Source organism: Symsagittifera roscoffensis, chromosome 1, assembly GCF_963678635.1.
Source record: "Symsagittifera roscoffensis chromosome 1, txSymRosc1.1, whole genome shotgun sequence".
Taxonomy (NCBI): Eukaryota; Metazoa; Xenacoelomorpha; order Acoela; family Convolutidae; genus Symsagittifera; species Symsagittifera roscoffensis.
Window position 1 is genome coordinate 37,498,236 of NC_087062.1, and position 18,851 is coordinate 37,517,086.

General features: G+C 37.7%; 1 protein-coding gene across 3 annotated transcripts; it reads right to left on the reverse strand.

Annotated features, from left to right (window-relative positions):
• Nucleotides 1-212: 212 nt before the first annotated feature.
• On the reverse strand, nt 213-18,563 carry LOC134843816 (pericentriolar material 1 protein-like). Of its 3 annotated transcripts, XM_063860107.1 has the most exons (22): nt 18,352-18,563; nt 17,856-18,173; nt 17,537-17,677; nt 17,115-17,342; nt 16,554-16,913; nt 14,487-14,814; nt 14,068-14,341; nt 13,798-13,884; nt 13,516-13,609; nt 13,172-13,353; nt 9,139-9,423; nt 8,997-9,054; nt 8,533-8,825; nt 7,212-7,503; nt 6,678-6,941; nt 6,220-6,550; nt 4,962-5,292; nt 3,715-4,840; nt 3,324-3,584; nt 2,327-3,136; nt 1,109-1,612; nt 213-622 (listed from the first exon to the last, which is right to left on the reverse strand). In XM_063860107.1, the coding sequence occupies exons 1-22, from the start codon at nt 18,487-18,489 to the stop codon at nt 509-511; spliced, it is 6,819 nt and encodes a 2,272-aa protein (XP_063716177.1). In that variant the 5' UTR covers nt 18,490-18,563; the 3' UTR covers nt 213-508. The 3 variants fall into 3 exon arrangements, with proteins under 3 accessions (XP_063716177.1, XP_063716193.1, XP_063716186.1); XM_063860123.1 differs by lacking the exon at nt 17,537-17,677; XM_063860116.1 differs by lacking the exon at nt 13,798-13,884.
• Between the last annotated feature and the right edge of the window lie 288 nt (nt 18,564-18,851).

Genomic DNA, 18,851 nt, shown 5'->3' on the forward strand with positions numbered 1-18,851 from the left:
TTAATTTCGTTTTAGCAGCTTACAGTTCTGATTGTCTGACAAAAATTTTGCATGTTTCGTTGTTCATTTGGTTTTCAGACCGGCTTATCTCGACACTGAATTTTTGAAATTCATGAACCACACATGACTCTCATCGAGCTTTCTCGTGGAAAAAAAAACAATCCTGGTACATTTTTCATGGAGTGGCCGAATTATTAACACAAAAACCTCACTAGAAAGCTTGAATTAAATCAAAATATACGGAAGGAACAAATTTACAAATAAAAACTATACATGAATCAATACACTCGTGAATTGGTTTGAAGCTCCTTCGAACTGAAGATGATTCCGCGTATCATCTAAGATTTAATTGAGTCAGTTGCACATCTAATGTTAAGTCAGTTGGAGTGTTTAAGTTTACAATTTAAATTACAAATACTACAGATGATTTGATTAAGCTAGTATTATTATTATTTCGCTCATAGCCTACAATTTAGTTTAGTAAACTGTAACTAATTTTCCGTTCATTTCAAGGCTGGGGCGCTGCATTGTCTTCTATCATTTCGTCGGCAGCTGAGGCATTGGTCATTGAGTCCATTATTTCATCCATCAAGTTCGTCATGTGTCTGTCAGTTTCACGAGACTAAAACGAACTTGGTGTATTTTTCCATAATTAGACAAATGCTCCCTAAATAGTTCATATACCAAAAATATGAAAACAGCCGACAAACAGCTGAAGAAGCAACTAACACAGAGTAAAAAAAACGATTGACTTTTTTGAAACTTTCAAATTTCGAAGTCAAATTTATCACGTTGAAGTTCTAACAATTCCAAGAAAATTTTATGAACAACACTAATTTCATAAAACTAGCCAAATTAGTGAAAACTGAAAAACTCAATACGTAATTTTCTTATTCCGCTGGGAAAGCTGAAAATAATCCATTTTCAAACCTTAAAGTAATTCACGTTTTTTTTTCGCGCCATTTCCGCTTTTTTCATCGGAGAGCGTTATTTGCCTTCCTTTTAGCAAATGTATTTGAATTGAACTTGGAAAAGGCAAAAATCAAACCACCAAAATCGAACTTGAGCGTGATGATTTGCTAATAAACACCATCTATTCCACACCAACCTCACTGTTTAGTCCATCTGAGTTGCTCAGATCATTTGAGTGCTCTCTGGCATTCGAAGTTGCAGCCCTCTCGCGGTTACTCGTGGTCACAACAGCTGTCTGCTCTTCGACAGCGGCCAGCAATTCGTCTTGTGATATCACTTCATCTTCGTCGTCGTCTTCGCCTGATCCGTAACTTATCAGAGCTCTTGTTTCACTCATTGACAACATCGGAATTGTGTTATCATCACTTAGAATCAATGGTCGAGCATATGTGGGCATATCGGCTGATTTATCTATTTTCACTGTTGGTTTGGAGGTTCCAGCCATATGCGCTCCAACATTTGCCAAGTTCATGTCGCGGTTTAGATTCAGGTCGTCGTTTTGGTATGCATCTGAAAGGACTGAGTCCAGATCGTTGTCGTAGTTATTCACGTCGTCTTCATCTTCGTCCGGGTCATAATGGTCACCGGATGGGGCTGTCATTGCAAGAATGTCGTCCCGTTCATTTGACAATTCTTCAGCCTAAAATACATCAACTGCAATTAAATCAAGCAGCACAATTATTCTTTGCAAATAAACTCATTTAAAACCATGTATATAATTGGTCTCAGGACAACAGATGGTTGCTGGACTGGGCTTTTATCGGCTGTGATCTCGTCTGGTATCTTAAGTTAAGGGATCTTTTGTCATGTAACCTTATTATTATACCAAAACGATAGCTCAATCAGGAACGCTGACCAAAACTGGCTGAGCTCTTTTCAAGAAAATCAAAATAGATGAGCTTTAAGAATACGGATTCCAAAACATAGCAAACATACAGTTGAAAAACAGTCAATAGACGCAATTAAACAGAAAAAAATCTGATTTGTTTTGAATAATCCAAACTTTCGAACTTCAAAGAAAAAAATAGACGCCCTAGAAGCTCTTTGAATTTCGAGAACAATTTATGATTGGCTTTTTATTCGACAAAATTAACGCAATTTGAAATTAACATTATCTATCATCATGTTGAATAATAATTTACACTTATGTTGTACGATGGTGGAAACTATTTGACTTCCTTTTAACAAAAAAAAATCAACTGAAATCAAAAAGCCAAACCGCGAAAAATTAAATGTGAGCCTGATAAAAATCATCGCGACCTGAATAAGAGTCTGAACTACGTTCATCGACTATTAATAATAATGGCTATCTCCATTAGTTCACAAATTATTATCTGATTTCTAATCTACTTACCTCTCTGTTGAAGCTTTCGGCTCCCATCGACTGAGTTGTAGTTGAACTACCATGATCGGTCTCTCTAACTTCTTCCGAGGCCTCGCCTAGTTCATCCGCATTCTCACTTTGGGACTCCTCTTCCTCCTCCTCTTCGTCATCGTCGTCTTCATCTCCATCATCATCACTTGCGTCATCGTTTTCGTCCGCATCACCGTCATCATCATCATCCTCTTGGTTCCCATCCAAGCCGATTAGCTCCTCGTCAATACTCATACTTCCGGTCCCGCCATCGAAGCTTCTCATCATGCGGAAGAAGGCCAACTCATTGAAGAGCACTTCTGAAATCTCCACCAACAAATCCTCGCCGCACTCCCTCAAGGTCAGGTTTGCAAATTTACTTAACGCTTCAGTTAAAACAGTTGTCAGTTGCTGGTGGAAAAAGCGAACAAACTCTTCCGCTCCGTCGTAATGGGCACTAGCCAATTGCAAAACCTGTTTTTTGAGCATGTTCAGAAACGACTGCGTGCAGTTCTCATCCATTCTATTTTTCATCTGAGGAATAATCTCTCCCATTATCATTTTAATTTGATCATCTAAATGCTGCGTGTCCAGAGAGTTAATGTTAGGCGTGGCAAAATGGTCTGGAAAAGACGAATCACTTTCAAAGCCAGATATGTCTTGCAGAGGAAGTCCCATGGCATTTTCTTGAGAATTTGTTGGCCTTGAATTTGCCGAAGAGGTCACTGCTGTTGATGTTGAATTTTGAGTTGTCTTCGAAAGTTGATATTTGGGCGCGGAAGCTGTTGCCATAGCGTTCGCTGCCGATACCTACAATTTAGAAATTCTTTAATTTTTATAGTTACTGATAGTTTAAAAAAGATACAAGTATAAATATAGAGTTAGACAAAGGAAGCTGTGATGTTCGAAAATTTGAATTAAATCTGATATAAAAAACGAAGCCGCCTAATTTATAACTTTGTACATACATCTAGCATCACAATAACACAAAACTTACAGTATCTAAGTATATAGCAGTGTCTCCTAGAGAATCTTTTGCAAACAGAGGAGTGCTCTGCCCAGAGTGACTCTCCTCAACTACTTCCTCATAATCATAGTGCTGTGCAGTCAATGGGTGACCTTGGATTCGTATATCAGCCACACCTCCCATCGAGGAGCTCGAGCTCTGAACTTGACTATTTTGCGCTTCTTGTTGGCGATACTGCTGTCGTATTCGCTCCAGATACTCCAAATTCTGCTTTATCCAGGGATATTTGTCCTAAATCAATCAATTTGTACTGTTGAGATTTTTTTCTTTTAAAAGATTGGAAACGGTTACTTTTTATGTCATTTACTTTTTCGTTCATTTTTGGAAAGACTTAGGTCCAAGATAACTGATGTGTATTTACTTGTGAGTTACGCTGGCTAGATCTGTAAGCTGACGACAAATTCTGAACCGAAAACCCACTTTGGTCACTCATGTCACTCGGGGTCTCTTCTCCGGCTGTATACTTCTTCGCTTTTCCTCTTACACCTGGTTCAGCACCGGTCAAATAATGCGGGTATTTCATCTTACCCCCTTTTAGCTTCTTAGAACCACTTTTACCTCTTTCGCTTTGAAATAAGTCAGTGAAATTTATTTGATCTCCAGGGTCAACGGATTCGACAGCTCTTCTGGATTCCGAAGATTCGGCATCAGTGGCTGTCATAGCATCTTCTGCAATGTAACGATTCACTAGGTCTTGTAAAAGCATCAACGCACGTTGTCGCAAGTAGTCCGTCTTTAACATTTTCAGTTCTCGAAACAGTTCAATCAGAAAATGGGGTCTTGACTCGTTTTCAGTAATAACAGATGCCAACTCAGAGTAAATATTGTCTCTAAGAGCATCAAAAAGAGACAAAGTATTGTTTGAATCACTTTCCATAGGCGCTTCGGCAGAACTGCTCACTGGTTCTTCAACTGAGGGTTTCACTTTGCGTCTAACCACTGGTGTTGACTGGACCGTCGTTGGTTTGGAGCTAGTCTGACTTTCTCGCTTTGAAGGAGATTTCTGCGAAATGATACCATGCTGATTCGGATTAATAAATCGTCTACTTCTGTCTACGTTAGGATAAGTCTGTACGAAGAAATCATTGCTACTATCTACAGAAGTCGTTCCTGATTCAAGTCCAAGAGGTGGGATTTCTGGATGCGATTGATTAGTCGTACCGGCACCTACCTGCCGCACGTTTGAACTCGGAGCTGTTCTCGAGGCCCCTACTGGCGCCGGCCATGACTTTGATAAATTCTGTTGCTGTTCTTGCTGCACGTGCTGAGAATTTTGGGAACTTCTAGCACTTTTCTGTTGACGAGAAAGGTTTTCAGTCTGATTTTGAGTGTCAATATTCAGCTGTTGCGAGGCGTGATTCTGATTGAAGGAAGAGTTAGTAGAGTTCTGATTCATCTGTTGCATTCTGTGCTGTAGAGTTTGGTCTGTAGTTGACAGGCTGTGAATTGAAGCTTCGTCGGAGAGGTAAGGGTTATTGGTCGGAAACCTAAAAAGAATAAAATACAAAATAAAACTGGTTCTAGTTATTAAAATTTGGGGAATCGACGCATAATTTTTTCAAAATTGAGTTAGTTTTTTTTCTTGATTGAAACAGCCTCCATAAGTACCTCATGTTTGGGTTGTTCTGCATGTTGGTAGCATTCTCGTTTGGGAACCAGGGATTCACCATCTGAGGAGATATGAACCCCAGAGCTGGAGGCTGCTGACTCTGTCCTCCCATCCAGTTATTGGGGCATTGGCCGGGTATACTGTTTCCGGCATACCGGTGCGAATTTGGCATGTTGTTCTGACTCCAGGCCATGGTCATATTACTGTACATGCTGCTCATTTGCATCATCATTTGTTGCCGCATCATTGCTTCCATGGACCTCATCAAGTCCTCTAATTGAGGCACGTGGTACGACCCTGGATTCCCAAAAGGTCCAGGAAGCGCAGGCACTAAAACGTATAATTTTAATCGTTCAGGTAAGTACAGTGCTGATTTAAACTATCCGGACAAAACGAACATAACTTGAATTTTCAAACGCGTTTTTCTCAAATTGGGTTAACATTAGACAAAAAGTGAAGAGAACAAAAGTTGCTTAGAATTTCACCAGAATTAATATGGTGTTATTTTTTCTCCGAAATTCTTAACAAAAATTTTGCCCCAAAAATGGATCAATTTGGCTTTTTTCAATTAATCAAGAATTACGCTGAAACTACTTTGTTAATTGATACGAAAATTATATCACAGGAAGCCTCTTACGCAGCTCAACAAAGTTTAAGAAGGGTTAAATCTCCAAAAACCAGTATAAGAGAAAAAATTATCACCTGATAGTCAATAAATGTGATTTTTACTATATAAAACCCAGAATCTCTGTTAAAAAATAAATTTTAAACAATTTGCGCAAATTTTTGGAGATTTAACCCTTCTTAAACTTTGTTGAACTGCGTAAGAGGCTTCCTGTGATATAATTTTTGTATCAATTAACAAAGTAGTTTCAGCGTAATTCTTGATTAATTGAAAAAAGCCAAATTGATCCATTTTTGGGGCAAAATTTTTGTTAAGAATTTCGGAGAAAAAATAACACCATATTAATTCTGGTGAAATTCTAAGCAACTTTTGTTCTCTTCACTTTTTGTCTAATGTTAACCCAATTTGAGAAAAACGCGTTTGAAATTTCAAGTTTTATTCGTTTTGTCCGGATAATTTAAATCAGCACTGTATAGTGAATAACTAAATAAAAAAAAACCAGTCAATAATCTGAATGATTTTGACAGTTCGAAAATAGCGTGCAGCCTATATTCTGAGCTGATGTCTGGGCCTAAGTTTCTCTAAGTTAGGATTTTCGTGAAAACCCTATCATCTGTTCTTTCTTAACTTACTGCTAATGGGATTTGGAGGCAGCATGCTATTTCGCGAACTCTCTCTTGGTTGAATTGGACCACGTGGCGCAATGAAGAACTCGTCACTAGTCGCCTGCAACTCTCTCGATTGGATCTGAGCTTGCATGTTTCTCACTGCGTCATTCGTCGAGGCCAATTCGTCTTTCAACTCTCTGAACATACTTCGGACGTCATCAGTTCTCTGCGACTGGTTGGAAGTGTTCTGCTGTGTTTTACTACTCGACTGGTTTCCAGATCCAATCATTGTCGAGGAGGTAGCATTGGATAGCTGGCTTGTATTGAGAGCTATATCGGGCACTGTTGATATATTCTAAGCAAAGTAAGGTCAAATTTTCCGTAGGCTGGGTTTTTTACGAGGCCCCATACTTCAGTAGAAAACTTAATAATTAATTATCAGTATAATCTAGCCTTTAAATGGAAAATCAATAACTACACACCTCTTGCTTGCGTTGTCTGGACGTATTCCTGGTCCACTGGTTCTTGGTTTTCGCTGGATTTGCTCTCGATGCCGCCACTCTGTTGTCCGTCTTCCTGTTATCCGGCATCAGAGTCACGCCACTGCCCACTCTAGGGGCGCCAGAAGAAGAAGAGGGTACAGGGCCATCTTGTCTTACCGATGCAGACACTCCATTCGTTAGGTTTTTGAAACGCTTGTTTAGATCATCTAATGTGTACGTCTCATTCGACGACGAAGAAAGATTCTAAACAAATTGAATTAATTGTCTTGAAGAACCGGAATACCTTAAATCATGGCCAACACAAATTGTTCTGACATCTATAATTAAAGCGGAGCGTGGAAAAATCTTTGAAACGAGTGATCTATTTTTTATCCATTTTCCTATTTTTTATCCATTTTCCTATTTTTTTATCCATTTTCTTTGCATGTGGTAAAATCTTTGAATCAAGTGATCTATTTTTTTTATCCATTTTCTCTACTTTTGTCAGATTCTGGTATGAATTAAAGAAACTACATCCGCATTCTGATGTCCCTCTTCGTCTTCTTCCTCCTCCTCTTCCGCCTGTTGCATCATCATAACGTCATCATCATCTTCATCGTACATAGAACCGTCCCTCGTTCCATTCACTCCTCCGCCCTCTCCCCTAGCCAGCTGTTCACTCATGAGACTGTCCATACTGTACCTAGTTGCCAGGTGTGTCTTCGCTAGTCCTGCTCTGGCGGACGAGGAGCCATTGTTATTTCTTGGATGCTGACTGGTCACTGGAGAACCTCCATATGTTGCAGAGGTTGTCGATAGACTCAACCTAAGACCAGAACAGACTTTTATATTAAACATTTCCGAACATAGCCACATGGGAAAAGAGCCAATTAACGCAAGAAAACAGAAAAAAAAACGGACTAATTTTTGAAAAACACAATTTTTGAATTTCCAAGCTTGAAATGGCCTGAAAGCTCTTTGAATTTCTAGAACAATTTATAAATGACACTTCTGATAAAATAAACCCAATATGAGAAAATTGGATCAAAAATAAAATTTTCATTTCGCAGGAAATCTGAAAACTAAATTCCACATTCGAAAGCCGGTCACGTTTTTCGTGACCTTTACACTTTTGCTGTTCGATAGTGGAGTTTGACTTGTATTAACAAAAGAAATGAACTGAAATTAAAAAACATAGCCAATCGAAGATTTGAAAAAAGTAATGAACGCAACGAAACTTTTGAATTTCGAAGAAAAAAATAGATGCCCTTAAAGCTCTTTGAATTTGTAGAACAATTTATCATGGACACTTTTTTTAAATTAAAATTAACCCAATTTGATAAAACCGGATCAATACATAAAACTTTTATTTCGCTGGGAAATCTGATAAGTAATTTCCATTTTCGAAATCAGAAGTCGATCACGTTTTTCGTGACCTTTACACTTTTGCTGTTCGATAGTGGATTTTGCCCTCCTTTTAACAATGGAAATGCGCTAAACTTAAAAATAAATCACAAGTCAAACCGCGAAAAATCAAAATTGAGCGTGAATAAATTTTAAGGCTTTTTCCTGAAAAAAAAAACAAAAAAAATAAGCAACACAAAAGTCAAACCGCAAAAAAATAGACTTTTCCTGGAAAAAAACTAACAAAAATCATCACGACCTATATAAGAGTCTGAACTACGTTCATCGACTCTTAATAACTTAGGAACAGTTAAACTGAGGCTAAATACGATTCATGTTACCACCCTTGGCATTTTACTTTACTTCAAATCTTCCCATATTCATTCTGTTTTTTTTTGGAATCTGTACTACTAGGCTTTCGCTTGCAATTACAAAAAAATATCAAATTTACCTAAACGGATTAGTCTCCTGAATGGAATCCTCACTCTGCCCGTCTCCGAATCTGCCCCTGGCCCTGTTCTTCGCCTCCTCTCTTTGCATCCTCTGCTGTCTCATCTCAAGCCACATCTCTTTATTCGACTTCAGCTGCTGCCCCGAAAGTTGAGGCACGCTCATGGCCGCCGACACTGCTGGTGGCACATTTGAGGTCGGACTGTCCACCGATCCCTCTACTTCTCGTTGGGAAGGTACGATTGCGGCGAAGTCAGACATCGCCTTTGGTCGTTTTTCAGAAGATTTGCTCCTCTGAATCGCATTAAAATTCATACGTCAACAAATATATCCTCATAGATATGGAAGTATCAGTGAGACGCAACGCATGAAATTTTTTATGCTCGATTAGTGCTTTGATATAGCTAATAGTAACTCTTTTGAAAAACGTCCGACCGGCTCCATTTTTACGCCTAAAACACTTACCGAGTTTCCAGAAGATTCTGTTTGAACAGACTGACGAACAGCTCGGGAAAAACCATCACTGAAACAAAGCAAAGATTTCAAATATTGAACTTACTCGAGTTATGCTAAAAACAACCGGACTATAATCCTTCAATTGCCTTACCCATTCCTTGCAGCTGCCCTCGGCATGAAATCCTGTTCGTTATCTGACATTATAAACTCCTCAGCAGACATATTGGATCCTGCTGCCTTCAACAAATGCCTTAACTGGTCGAGTCTGTCACCCAAGCCTTCGTCGTCCGATCTGTGATTCAGCAAGTAGTTAAGTCTCGTCTGTGCGTCCTGTGGCATCGGCATTTGTGCAGATGTGATTTGATTGGTTGAAGATTGCACGTTCGAAATCAGGCCCTGTAGTTGCTCTATGCCACTTTTGAGATGCTCAATTTCTCTAGAACAAACAGAAAACTTTAAACATAGCCAACAGACAGTTGAAAAAGAGTCAAAGAATGCAATTAAACAGAAAAAAATACGAACTTGTTTTTTTTTAAATCTCAACTTTCAAATTTCAAAGAACAAATAGATGGCCTTAAAACTCTTTGAATTTCTAGAACAAATTATGAATGGCACTTTTTCGATAAACTTGACCCAATTTGAGAAAACTGGATTGACAGGTATTTTTTTTTATTTCGCTGGGAAATCTGAAAATTAAATTCCAATTTTACACTTTTTTGTCCGATAGTGGAGTTTGCCTTACTTTTAACAAAGAAAACTCACGAAACTTAAAAAGAAAAAGTAAGTCAAACCGCAAAAAAAATTATAGTTTTTAGCTTTTAAAATACCCAATTTTTTATTGTTTAAGAGAAACCAGAAATACATTTTAAACAAGGATAGCCGGCTACTGTGCAAGTAGACCAGAATGTTCCGACCAGTCTTAAAAAATTCAAAAAAAAAGTTTTTCAAATAGATTAGTGTCGTTAATTTCGGCGTGGTGTGATAAAAGAAGCTGAACCAAAAAAACTACAGTTTAAAAATATTCGACAGTCAAAGTAAAATTAGCAAATTGAAAACCAACTTTTGTGGAAACATGACTAGAAAAACAAAAAACAATCAGAAAAAATTTTTTTGCAGTTTTTTTTATTTCAAAGTTTTGATTCCAAAGAGGCTCTAGAATACTAAAAAAAACTAATCTTACTCGAGTGAAACTATGTTTTTACATTTTAAATTCAGCTATTGTAAGCCACTGAAATAAGCTTTGTATTCCTGCTCCCTCGGTATACTCACTCAAATTAAGACGGAAAACAAAAAACTTCAAATCTCGACACTGGAAATTTTTGTTAAACTTATTTTTTTTTCTGTATTAAGAATTTTTTTGGGAATTTCTTGATGTCGTTCGAATCACGACTGTAAGGGCTTTAATATCTTCTATCAACTCCCTCCGATAATATCAGCTCTAAAATTGTAAGGGCTTTAATATCAGCTCTCTCCGATAATTATTTGATGGAGCTGATTTTGTGGCAAAAAAGACCCGAATACAAAGTTCCTCCCCATTTTTCAAATGTTCGGAACAACAAACTCAATTCAAATTAAAACCAAAACTCTGAAATTTTAGTTTCCACTGCTGATTTTTCCCTCATATTATTGAAGAAAAAATCAATTTTCATTTGCCAAGATTTTTTATTTCAACAAGGCCCTCAAAATTAATCAAGGATTCGCTTCAACGACGATACAAAAAAGAAAAGGGACTTTGATTACCAGGAAATGACTTTGACTATCAGAAAATGAAAAGGTAAACCAAAAATCTTTAAAAAAATTGTTTCTTTGTCAAAAAAGTTTTAAAAATTGCAAACACGGCAAAACAAATTCCTGGAACAAATTACTTGCACCATTAGAAACTTGACAAAGAGCTTTCAAATGCTAAATAGAAACCAAACAAAAAGAACAGGTCCCGACAGGAATCGAACTTCTGGGATTTTTCGTCTCAATCATGAGTGTTACCACTTTACCAAATGCACAGAATACTCCTGTAAATTATAAAAAAAACTTTCTTTTTAAGGAGCATGAAAAAATCACAAAATAGCAAAAAACAGACAAAAACTCATGGAATAAAATTACTTGTACAAAGCTTGAATCAAAATTTAAATAGAAATGCCCAAAATTTAGGCATATTTGTTGCTGCGGCAAGCCGACAAAAAGCAGACAAACATAAGCCCGACAAAAAATTTTGACGCGCGCGCGAACACCAAGCCCTAGCGCGATTTGAACCATTGACCTGTTGGATTTATGATCAGTTGCGTGCGTTAACTCTTCGCCACTTGCGCGAATTAACGCCTGACTTTAGAGTTCATATGAACCAAAAATAAAATGATTCAAGTGATTCTGTTAAACTAGTTGTTAACCCAAAAAAGGTCTATATTCCTGTTTGATAACGCTTGCTAATCGCAAGCGTAAGAAATAACATTAAAAACGATCCAACAAAATTAATCGTTTATGGTACTGTGATTTAAGGAAAACATTTTAAAGCTAAAAACTGAACATGATTTTAACCACCATTTGCTCATTTTCAGCTTAGAGAACCTGGGTCAAAATTAATTACTTTTATTATACTAGGGTTTCATAAAAATCTTCAGTTTTTGAAACTAAAGTTGATCGCGATTCTAATCATTTGATTGCTTTCGTTAAGGAAAAAATTATTCATTTGAAATTTTCAGAGCGCACTATTTTACAGAAAATGGAAAACAAAAACTCGGATCATTAGGACATTTTCCGGCAAAAAAAGTTTGCTTTAGTTGGGTTCATGTCATAAAAAAGCGCCAATCATAAATTTTTCTAGAAACTCAAAGAACTTAAAGGGTATCTATTTTTTCAAAGTTGAGATTTTTTCAAGAAAGTCAGTTTTTTTTATGTCAACTTGCATTCATTACCCTTTTCCAAGCTTCGATTGGCTTTATTTTTTCATTGCGTTTCAGTTTGTCGCCACACTGTTCAGGTTGCCTTTGCCGAATGCTCAATTTCATAGGGTTTTGACTATTGCATACAAACGAGGGAATGTTGCTGAAGGATATGAAGTTTCAATTATTCGAGCATTCGGAAAAAGCAGTCTGAACAATGTGGCGACAAAATGAAACGCAATGAAAAAAGATAGCCGATCGAAGATTGGAAAAGAGTAATGAATGCAAGTTAACATAAAAAAAACACTGACTTTCTTCAAAAAAATCTCAACTTTAAAAAAAATAGATGCCCTTTAAGCTCTTTGAATTTCTAGAAAAATTTATGATTGGCGCTTTTTTGATGACATGAACCCAACTAGAGAAAACTGGATCAATAGGTAAAGTTTTTATTCCGCAGGAAATCTAAAAACTAAATTCCACTTTCGAAACTAGAACTCGTTCACGTTTTTTCGCGCCATTTCCACGTTCGTATTTGGAGTGCCATTTACGTCACTTTCAACAGATGAATTTCAATTGAACTCAAAAAGTGCATATATACCTAAATTCCACTAAAAACTAAATTCCACGTTTTTTTTCGCGCCATTTCCACGTTCGTATTAGGAGAGCGCTATTTACGTCACTTTCAACAGATGAATTTCAATTGAACTCAAAAAGTGCAAATATACCTAAACACTTTCATAAATGCAGTAATATGTAGTTATTAGAGCTTTTTAAGACCTCAAAAAACATAGCCGATCAAAGATTGAAAAAGAGTAATGCATGCAAGTAAACACACTGACTTTGCTGAAAAAATCTCAACTTTCGATTTTTGAAGAAAAAAATAGATACCCTTCAAGCCCTTTGAACTTCTAGAACGATTTATGACCGGTGCTTTTTTGACAACATTAACCCAATTTGAGAAAACTGGATCAACAGGTAAAATTTCTATTCCGCTGGAAATCTAAAAATTAAACTCCACTTTCGAAACTTAAAATCTTTCAGGTTTTTTTTCGCGCAATTTCCACGTTCGTATTTGGAGAGCGCTATTTACGTCACTTTTATCAGATGAATTTAAATTGAACCCAAAAAGTGTATATATACCTAAGTGCATCAACTTAGACTTTTTCCTGAAAAAAAAATCAGCAAGACCTATATAAGAGTCTTCACTACGTTCATTACTCTTAAAAATCACCAAGACCTATATAAGGGTTTTCACTACGTTCATTACTCTTATAAAAACAAGTGTTCTATTTTTGAGAGGAAACTAACTGGATTTTAGCGCTCAAATGTTCACTCTTGCTTGAACTTGCCACCTGTTTGCTTCTAGGGTTCTGCCTTCCGGGCAGCGGCGCTCCCCCTACGGCGCCCAAATTCTGCTCGTCATCTTCATCGTCTTCGTAATTGCTTTCACATTGGTGCCCATAGATCCTATCTCCCCCGCCATCATCATCCTATATAAAAATCAGCAACCACTGGTTATTATTGCTGGCATTTCAAATCATGATTCCCCACATCAATAAGGATATTTTGGAGCATGCGCAAGTTCTTGCCATTTGAGTTCTTTCACCTTGATTCAGTTGATTCTATGGCTGATAAAAATTTTCTTCAATTACCGTCAGCATGTTTCGTGGATTGGCTGCCGCAGTCTGATACATGTCCACCAAGGTCTTCATTTGCTGCAGTCTGCTCTGATATTCTTGCAGCTTCCTGAAACACGTGAGAAATCAGCTAAACAAGATACAACACCTTTGCAGATGACCGTAACCCATTTAAGCAGATGATACACGTGCAGACATAGGGCATACCGAACTGCGATGAAAGATCAACATTAAGGGAATGAACAGAGAACAGAGGGAAGGCAAGGAACTAGGTCTAATGGGGGTTCGAATGCAGACCTCGTATCGGGCGTGGTAGCACCACTACTGCACTCTTCGACCAAACCGCGTAAGATGATCAAGCATGATTTGGCATCCGAGAGCTGCCTGCAATGCATAAAATTAAACTGATTCATCAATTCAATTGATTTTAGATTTTAAATCGGTCGAAAAGTTTCTGGAATTTGCGTTCATGAACGTTTATTCCAAAATCAAACTTGAAAAATCAAAATAGAATACAGAATTGGTAATAATAGTAAGGCTACAATCAAAGAAACCAAAGAATTTTACCTCATTCGCTCTTCTGAGTCCATCAAGTCCGCAATCATCTCCGAAGACGTTCTATGATCACTTTCACCCAATCTAACCAGAGCACTGTCCCCTTCATATTCATCTTCCTCATCATCAGTATCATTGTTCTCCGGTGCTTCAGTTGACTCTCTATTGGCCGCATTTGAACTAAGCCCGGATGCTGCCGACAGAGAATGGAAGTGTCTGATGCCAGAGTGCTCAGAATTTTGACTACCTGGATCGTCAGCAGACTCAGCGCCACCATGTCTGATATCTATGAAAAATGAAAAGATCGTCGCAAAAATTGTTTTATTTTATATACTAATATAGCTGTCAGTAAAACATGACGAAACAATATAAAAAAAGGCAAAATAAATTGACCATTTAATTTCATGTTTTTCGACTGCTATCTGACAAACCTTCAATTTCTAGTAAATCCTGGTTGGATTCATGTGATCCACTTGCCCCCTGAGGAGCTTCCCCTAGCCCACCATTCATGATCACGCTTGCTTGTTTAAGCGCCTGAAGATGTTGAACTAGTTGGTCCATCTGGCTTTTCTTATCCTGCAACTCCTGTAATCTCGCTTCCAGTTCCCGTTTCTCTCTTAACTGCTGTTCCAGGCCTGCTACGTTTTCCAGATCTTCGGCTGATATCGTTTCTTGATTCTCGTTTTGTAACAGCGTTCTTAATTCTTCAATCGCGGCCTGATTTTGCCGAGTTGAAAGTACGCTTTGCTCAGTGCCATTCTGAAATTAAATTAGCGTATCTTACATGTTGCTCAAATCAGGTTAGGTAAACAAGCTGACACGTTTGATAGCTGTACCTGGTTTGTTTTACAGCTCGGCTCTGATCTTCGAGATAGAATAACACAAATTAGAAGCCATAATTCGGAGACCAGAAAAGGCAAAATGAAAAACATTCAGGATTTACAAAACGGAAAAGGTTTTGCATTTGAAAGAGGAAACTAGCACAATCAACGCGTAGCAAGGGAAACAAACTCTGAAAATACTCGATGGAAATAAAACATAATAGCTTCATTTTTGCTTTGAGCTTCTTGCTTTTTACCTTACAGGATGCGCATTGTCACAATGGAAACATCGCAACAACCAATTGCATTTTCGTTTCAAAGCGAAAACAAATTTGATTTTAGCTTCAGACTATCACTGAAATGAAAAGTCAAGAATGCTATGAGACAACAAACAGTTAGAAATCTATCTATCAAAATGAATGAAGACTGTTTTGAAAAAAAAACAAGCCCAGACTATAAAACGCAAAATTAGCAGCCGAAAACAATTTATCGAGCGGTAAACAAAGCCAAAAATACCTGAGCAGAAATCCTTCGAGCCATGAGAAATTTTCAAAATTTTTAAAAATTAATACAAAAAAAATCAAAACTACTCCCCCTGAAAACACGTACACACGCAAAAAAATTTTCGCCTTCCTTAACCTACATTTGACACAGGCGTTTGCGTTACTAGATAGTGAATGGAAAAAAAACGTATTTCGATTTTTTCTTGAAAACACAAAATTGAACAAGCAGGCGAAGCAGAGCTTCAACAGCACTTGAAAATATCGAAAAACGTTAGATCTACCAAAATTTTACTTGATAAAAACATAACAAATGAGAAAATTTAAAGTTACAATTGCATAAAAACAAAGCGGTACCAAGGCCGATAATTTTTGTGCAAATAATCGTTGAGTGAAAAATGCTTCCATAAAACAAACTCAAGAAAACTTTCAATAAATATTAAATCACCCCATCAAAAGACTCACACGCATATGCAATATGCTGCCACTAAGCCGATTAGGTATAAACCGAAACGCTTTTATGGTGAGTTAACAACTCACCCAGTAGCTGAATTTGAATTTTCATGAAATGGAGCATGTCAGCCGCATAGCAGCATGCTATTAATACCTGCTTTCGTTCAAGTTAGTCGTTAGCCCGAAATAAATGCTTCTTAAATACAAACGTAAATAAAACTAACAATCTGCAAAAAAAACTTTGCTACTGAACGATCTCCAACAATGGGGCTTTAGAAATGACATTCAGGATTTTAGAAAATGTACCATCAAAAAGAATTCGTGCTAAGAACAGACGGACGATAGTCCGAAAAAGCAGAGCATTTCTAGTTTAAAAGAGGGCCCGGCCCGACTCAAACGAGAAGCCTTTGTCGTCTCGAGCAGGTGTGTTACAACTACGCCATATCCGCCAAGTGGTTGATTTGTTTTGAGCTTAATATGAAGCAAAATGAAATTTTGTGAACAAAAATGTTTACGGGAAAAAGTATAGTACCTGGTTGCAACACCCTTACTGATCGCAGAAGTAATAAAGCGTCTCGAGTTGTTTTATGAATGTACACAAACCAAAGTATACGTTTCATTCTTAAGTCAAATTAGGCTGCTGTGTTTCCGATAATTAAACGCGAAATACTCGTCATGAAAATATTGCGGTCAATGAACTCAAAATGTAAGTTCGTCAACTTACATATGAACTTTCAGACAAATCTCCTCTTTGTGATCCATTAGCATTTTCCCCTGTCGCCCTCATCTTCAATAACTGAGTTAGGAATGCTTTCTCTTCCAGCAATGACTGCAACTCACTTTGTAGACTCGTTTTTTCCTCTACCAATTCCTGCGGCATATCTCTTCTGCCTCCAGATGAACCAGCTCTAGGACGCATCTGTTGCTGAACAACCCTGGAATCAGAGCTCCTCGGGTGCGAGGATGAGGCACGTTGGCTGCTTGGTCCTGCTTCTTGGTCCGATACTTCACTCGCTGTTTGAGTTTGGTTCGAATTTGACGTCATTTGTTTCAAGACGTCGTGCTTTGTCTTAAGGTCTTTAAGCTGAAAGGCAAATTATGGTTTAAAATGCTTAGTGTTGACATTGCGTCGTACTTATTTTTATATTATTCGACACCAATCCCGATCTTCTTTTTGCATTGGTTAGCAAAACCTAAAGTTCAAATGCATGCTGCAATCTAAATATATGCTTGTTGATTCCCATGAAAAATGTAACGTTGAAACACGTTGAAAGCTAGAACTCACTTCTTTTTGCTGATTCAACAGCTTTTCCAGAAGCTCATGTTGACGCTTTAATTCCATCAGTTCTGACGCTGGTCCATTCAATTGAGCCGTCTCCGCATGCGCGGAGGAGCTTTGGGGCTGCCGGGTAATACCAACATTTTGGTGCTGACTGCGAGGTTCTGCACTCGACCTTCCACTTGCTGTGGGCCCGTTAATTGCAAGACGCATTTCGGGCATCTGACCAGGAACCTTTGAAACAAGAGCTCCATGAGATACAAAAACTGGTATCAAATTATCAAAACTTATGAGCATATTGCAATGAGAGTTAACTGGCTCGCTAATGAAATTAAAATGGACAATGGTTGAAAGAACACAATGAATCACTCTAAAACGTCAAGAAGCAACTGCAAAGGTGATGAAGGCTATCAATTGCACTTAATTACCGGTGTTTTGGGTCGATTAATCATAGAGACTTTTTTATTGCAGTTTGATTGCAGCTTGGCATATCTTTGCCAACTTGCCTCGCACATAAATTGCATGCCATCATAAGCGTTTGCAAATTGATCATCCGGAAATAAGGGTGACTGAAAATGAACCAACTCAATAAATCATTTTCTTTCAAGCTACAATAAAGATCAGATCCTTTTATTTCATTTATTTTTTATTGATTTTATTTGAAATTTTTCTTTAATAACCATATGACACATTTCGAAAGTTTACTCAAAATTTGGCTTTAAAAACAAAAAAATAATAATTCCTCACATTTTGTCCCGACCGTTCATCATTCATCTCAGAATGTGCGTCCAGATTAATTGACACCGTATCGGCGACCGATTCTGTGTCGCCATTTGCATTACTGATCTCTGCTTCGCCCAATAATTGGGATAGCAAACTCATATATCCTGACTCTTGCTCTCTCAAATGCACAATTAGAGACGATATTTTGCTCAGCTGCTCGTAGTTCTGTCTGTTGTCACCCGCGCCCCCGCCCACACTTATGAGTTGTTTCTTCAGGGTTGAAGCTTGTTTCAGGTACTCCCTGATCTGCATTATTCGGTCCATTATCGAGGCGGAACTAACCTAGACATCCACGAAATGAAAAAAAAATACGAATCTCAAACAAATTGATCTCGTTCGATGTTTCTAATTACACCGAAAATATTTAAATTATATACTTACATGTTGCGGCTTCTTTTGCACTCAATATTTTCAATGCTTCTAGAGCTAAAGCCACAATGCTGGAAGCAAATGAACTCACCTCAGCTTGAACTGCTTCATCGTTTGAGGTCAAAAAATTATCCATGATTCCATTGCTCATTTGTTCTGCATGATTTGCTAGCGTATCACTAACGCCATTCAGAGCGCGCGTTTTTCCACTGGCATTCCGGTTAGACATCAGACCGCAAAATGTATCGCAGCTTCAAAATTATCTGAAATGTGACTGAACAGGACTGCACACAAATTGAGGCTATTTTAATTTACGCTCAACATTGAACTAAGACACAAACTGATTTTATATAGCTTCGGTTTTTAAAAAAGCATTGAATACTAAACGTGCATCTGCGCATTTCCTCACCTGCAACGATTGAAACCAGCTTAAATATAGCAATATACCAGTAGGTATTTGTGCAATTCAAAAGACGGTGAAAAGAACCAGTGAATTGAGAGGACAAAACATAAAAATCACTCGAAACACTTGAAAACCACGGAAATATTATGTTCTAATTGATAGTCAAATCAAATTCTGACGACTCTAAT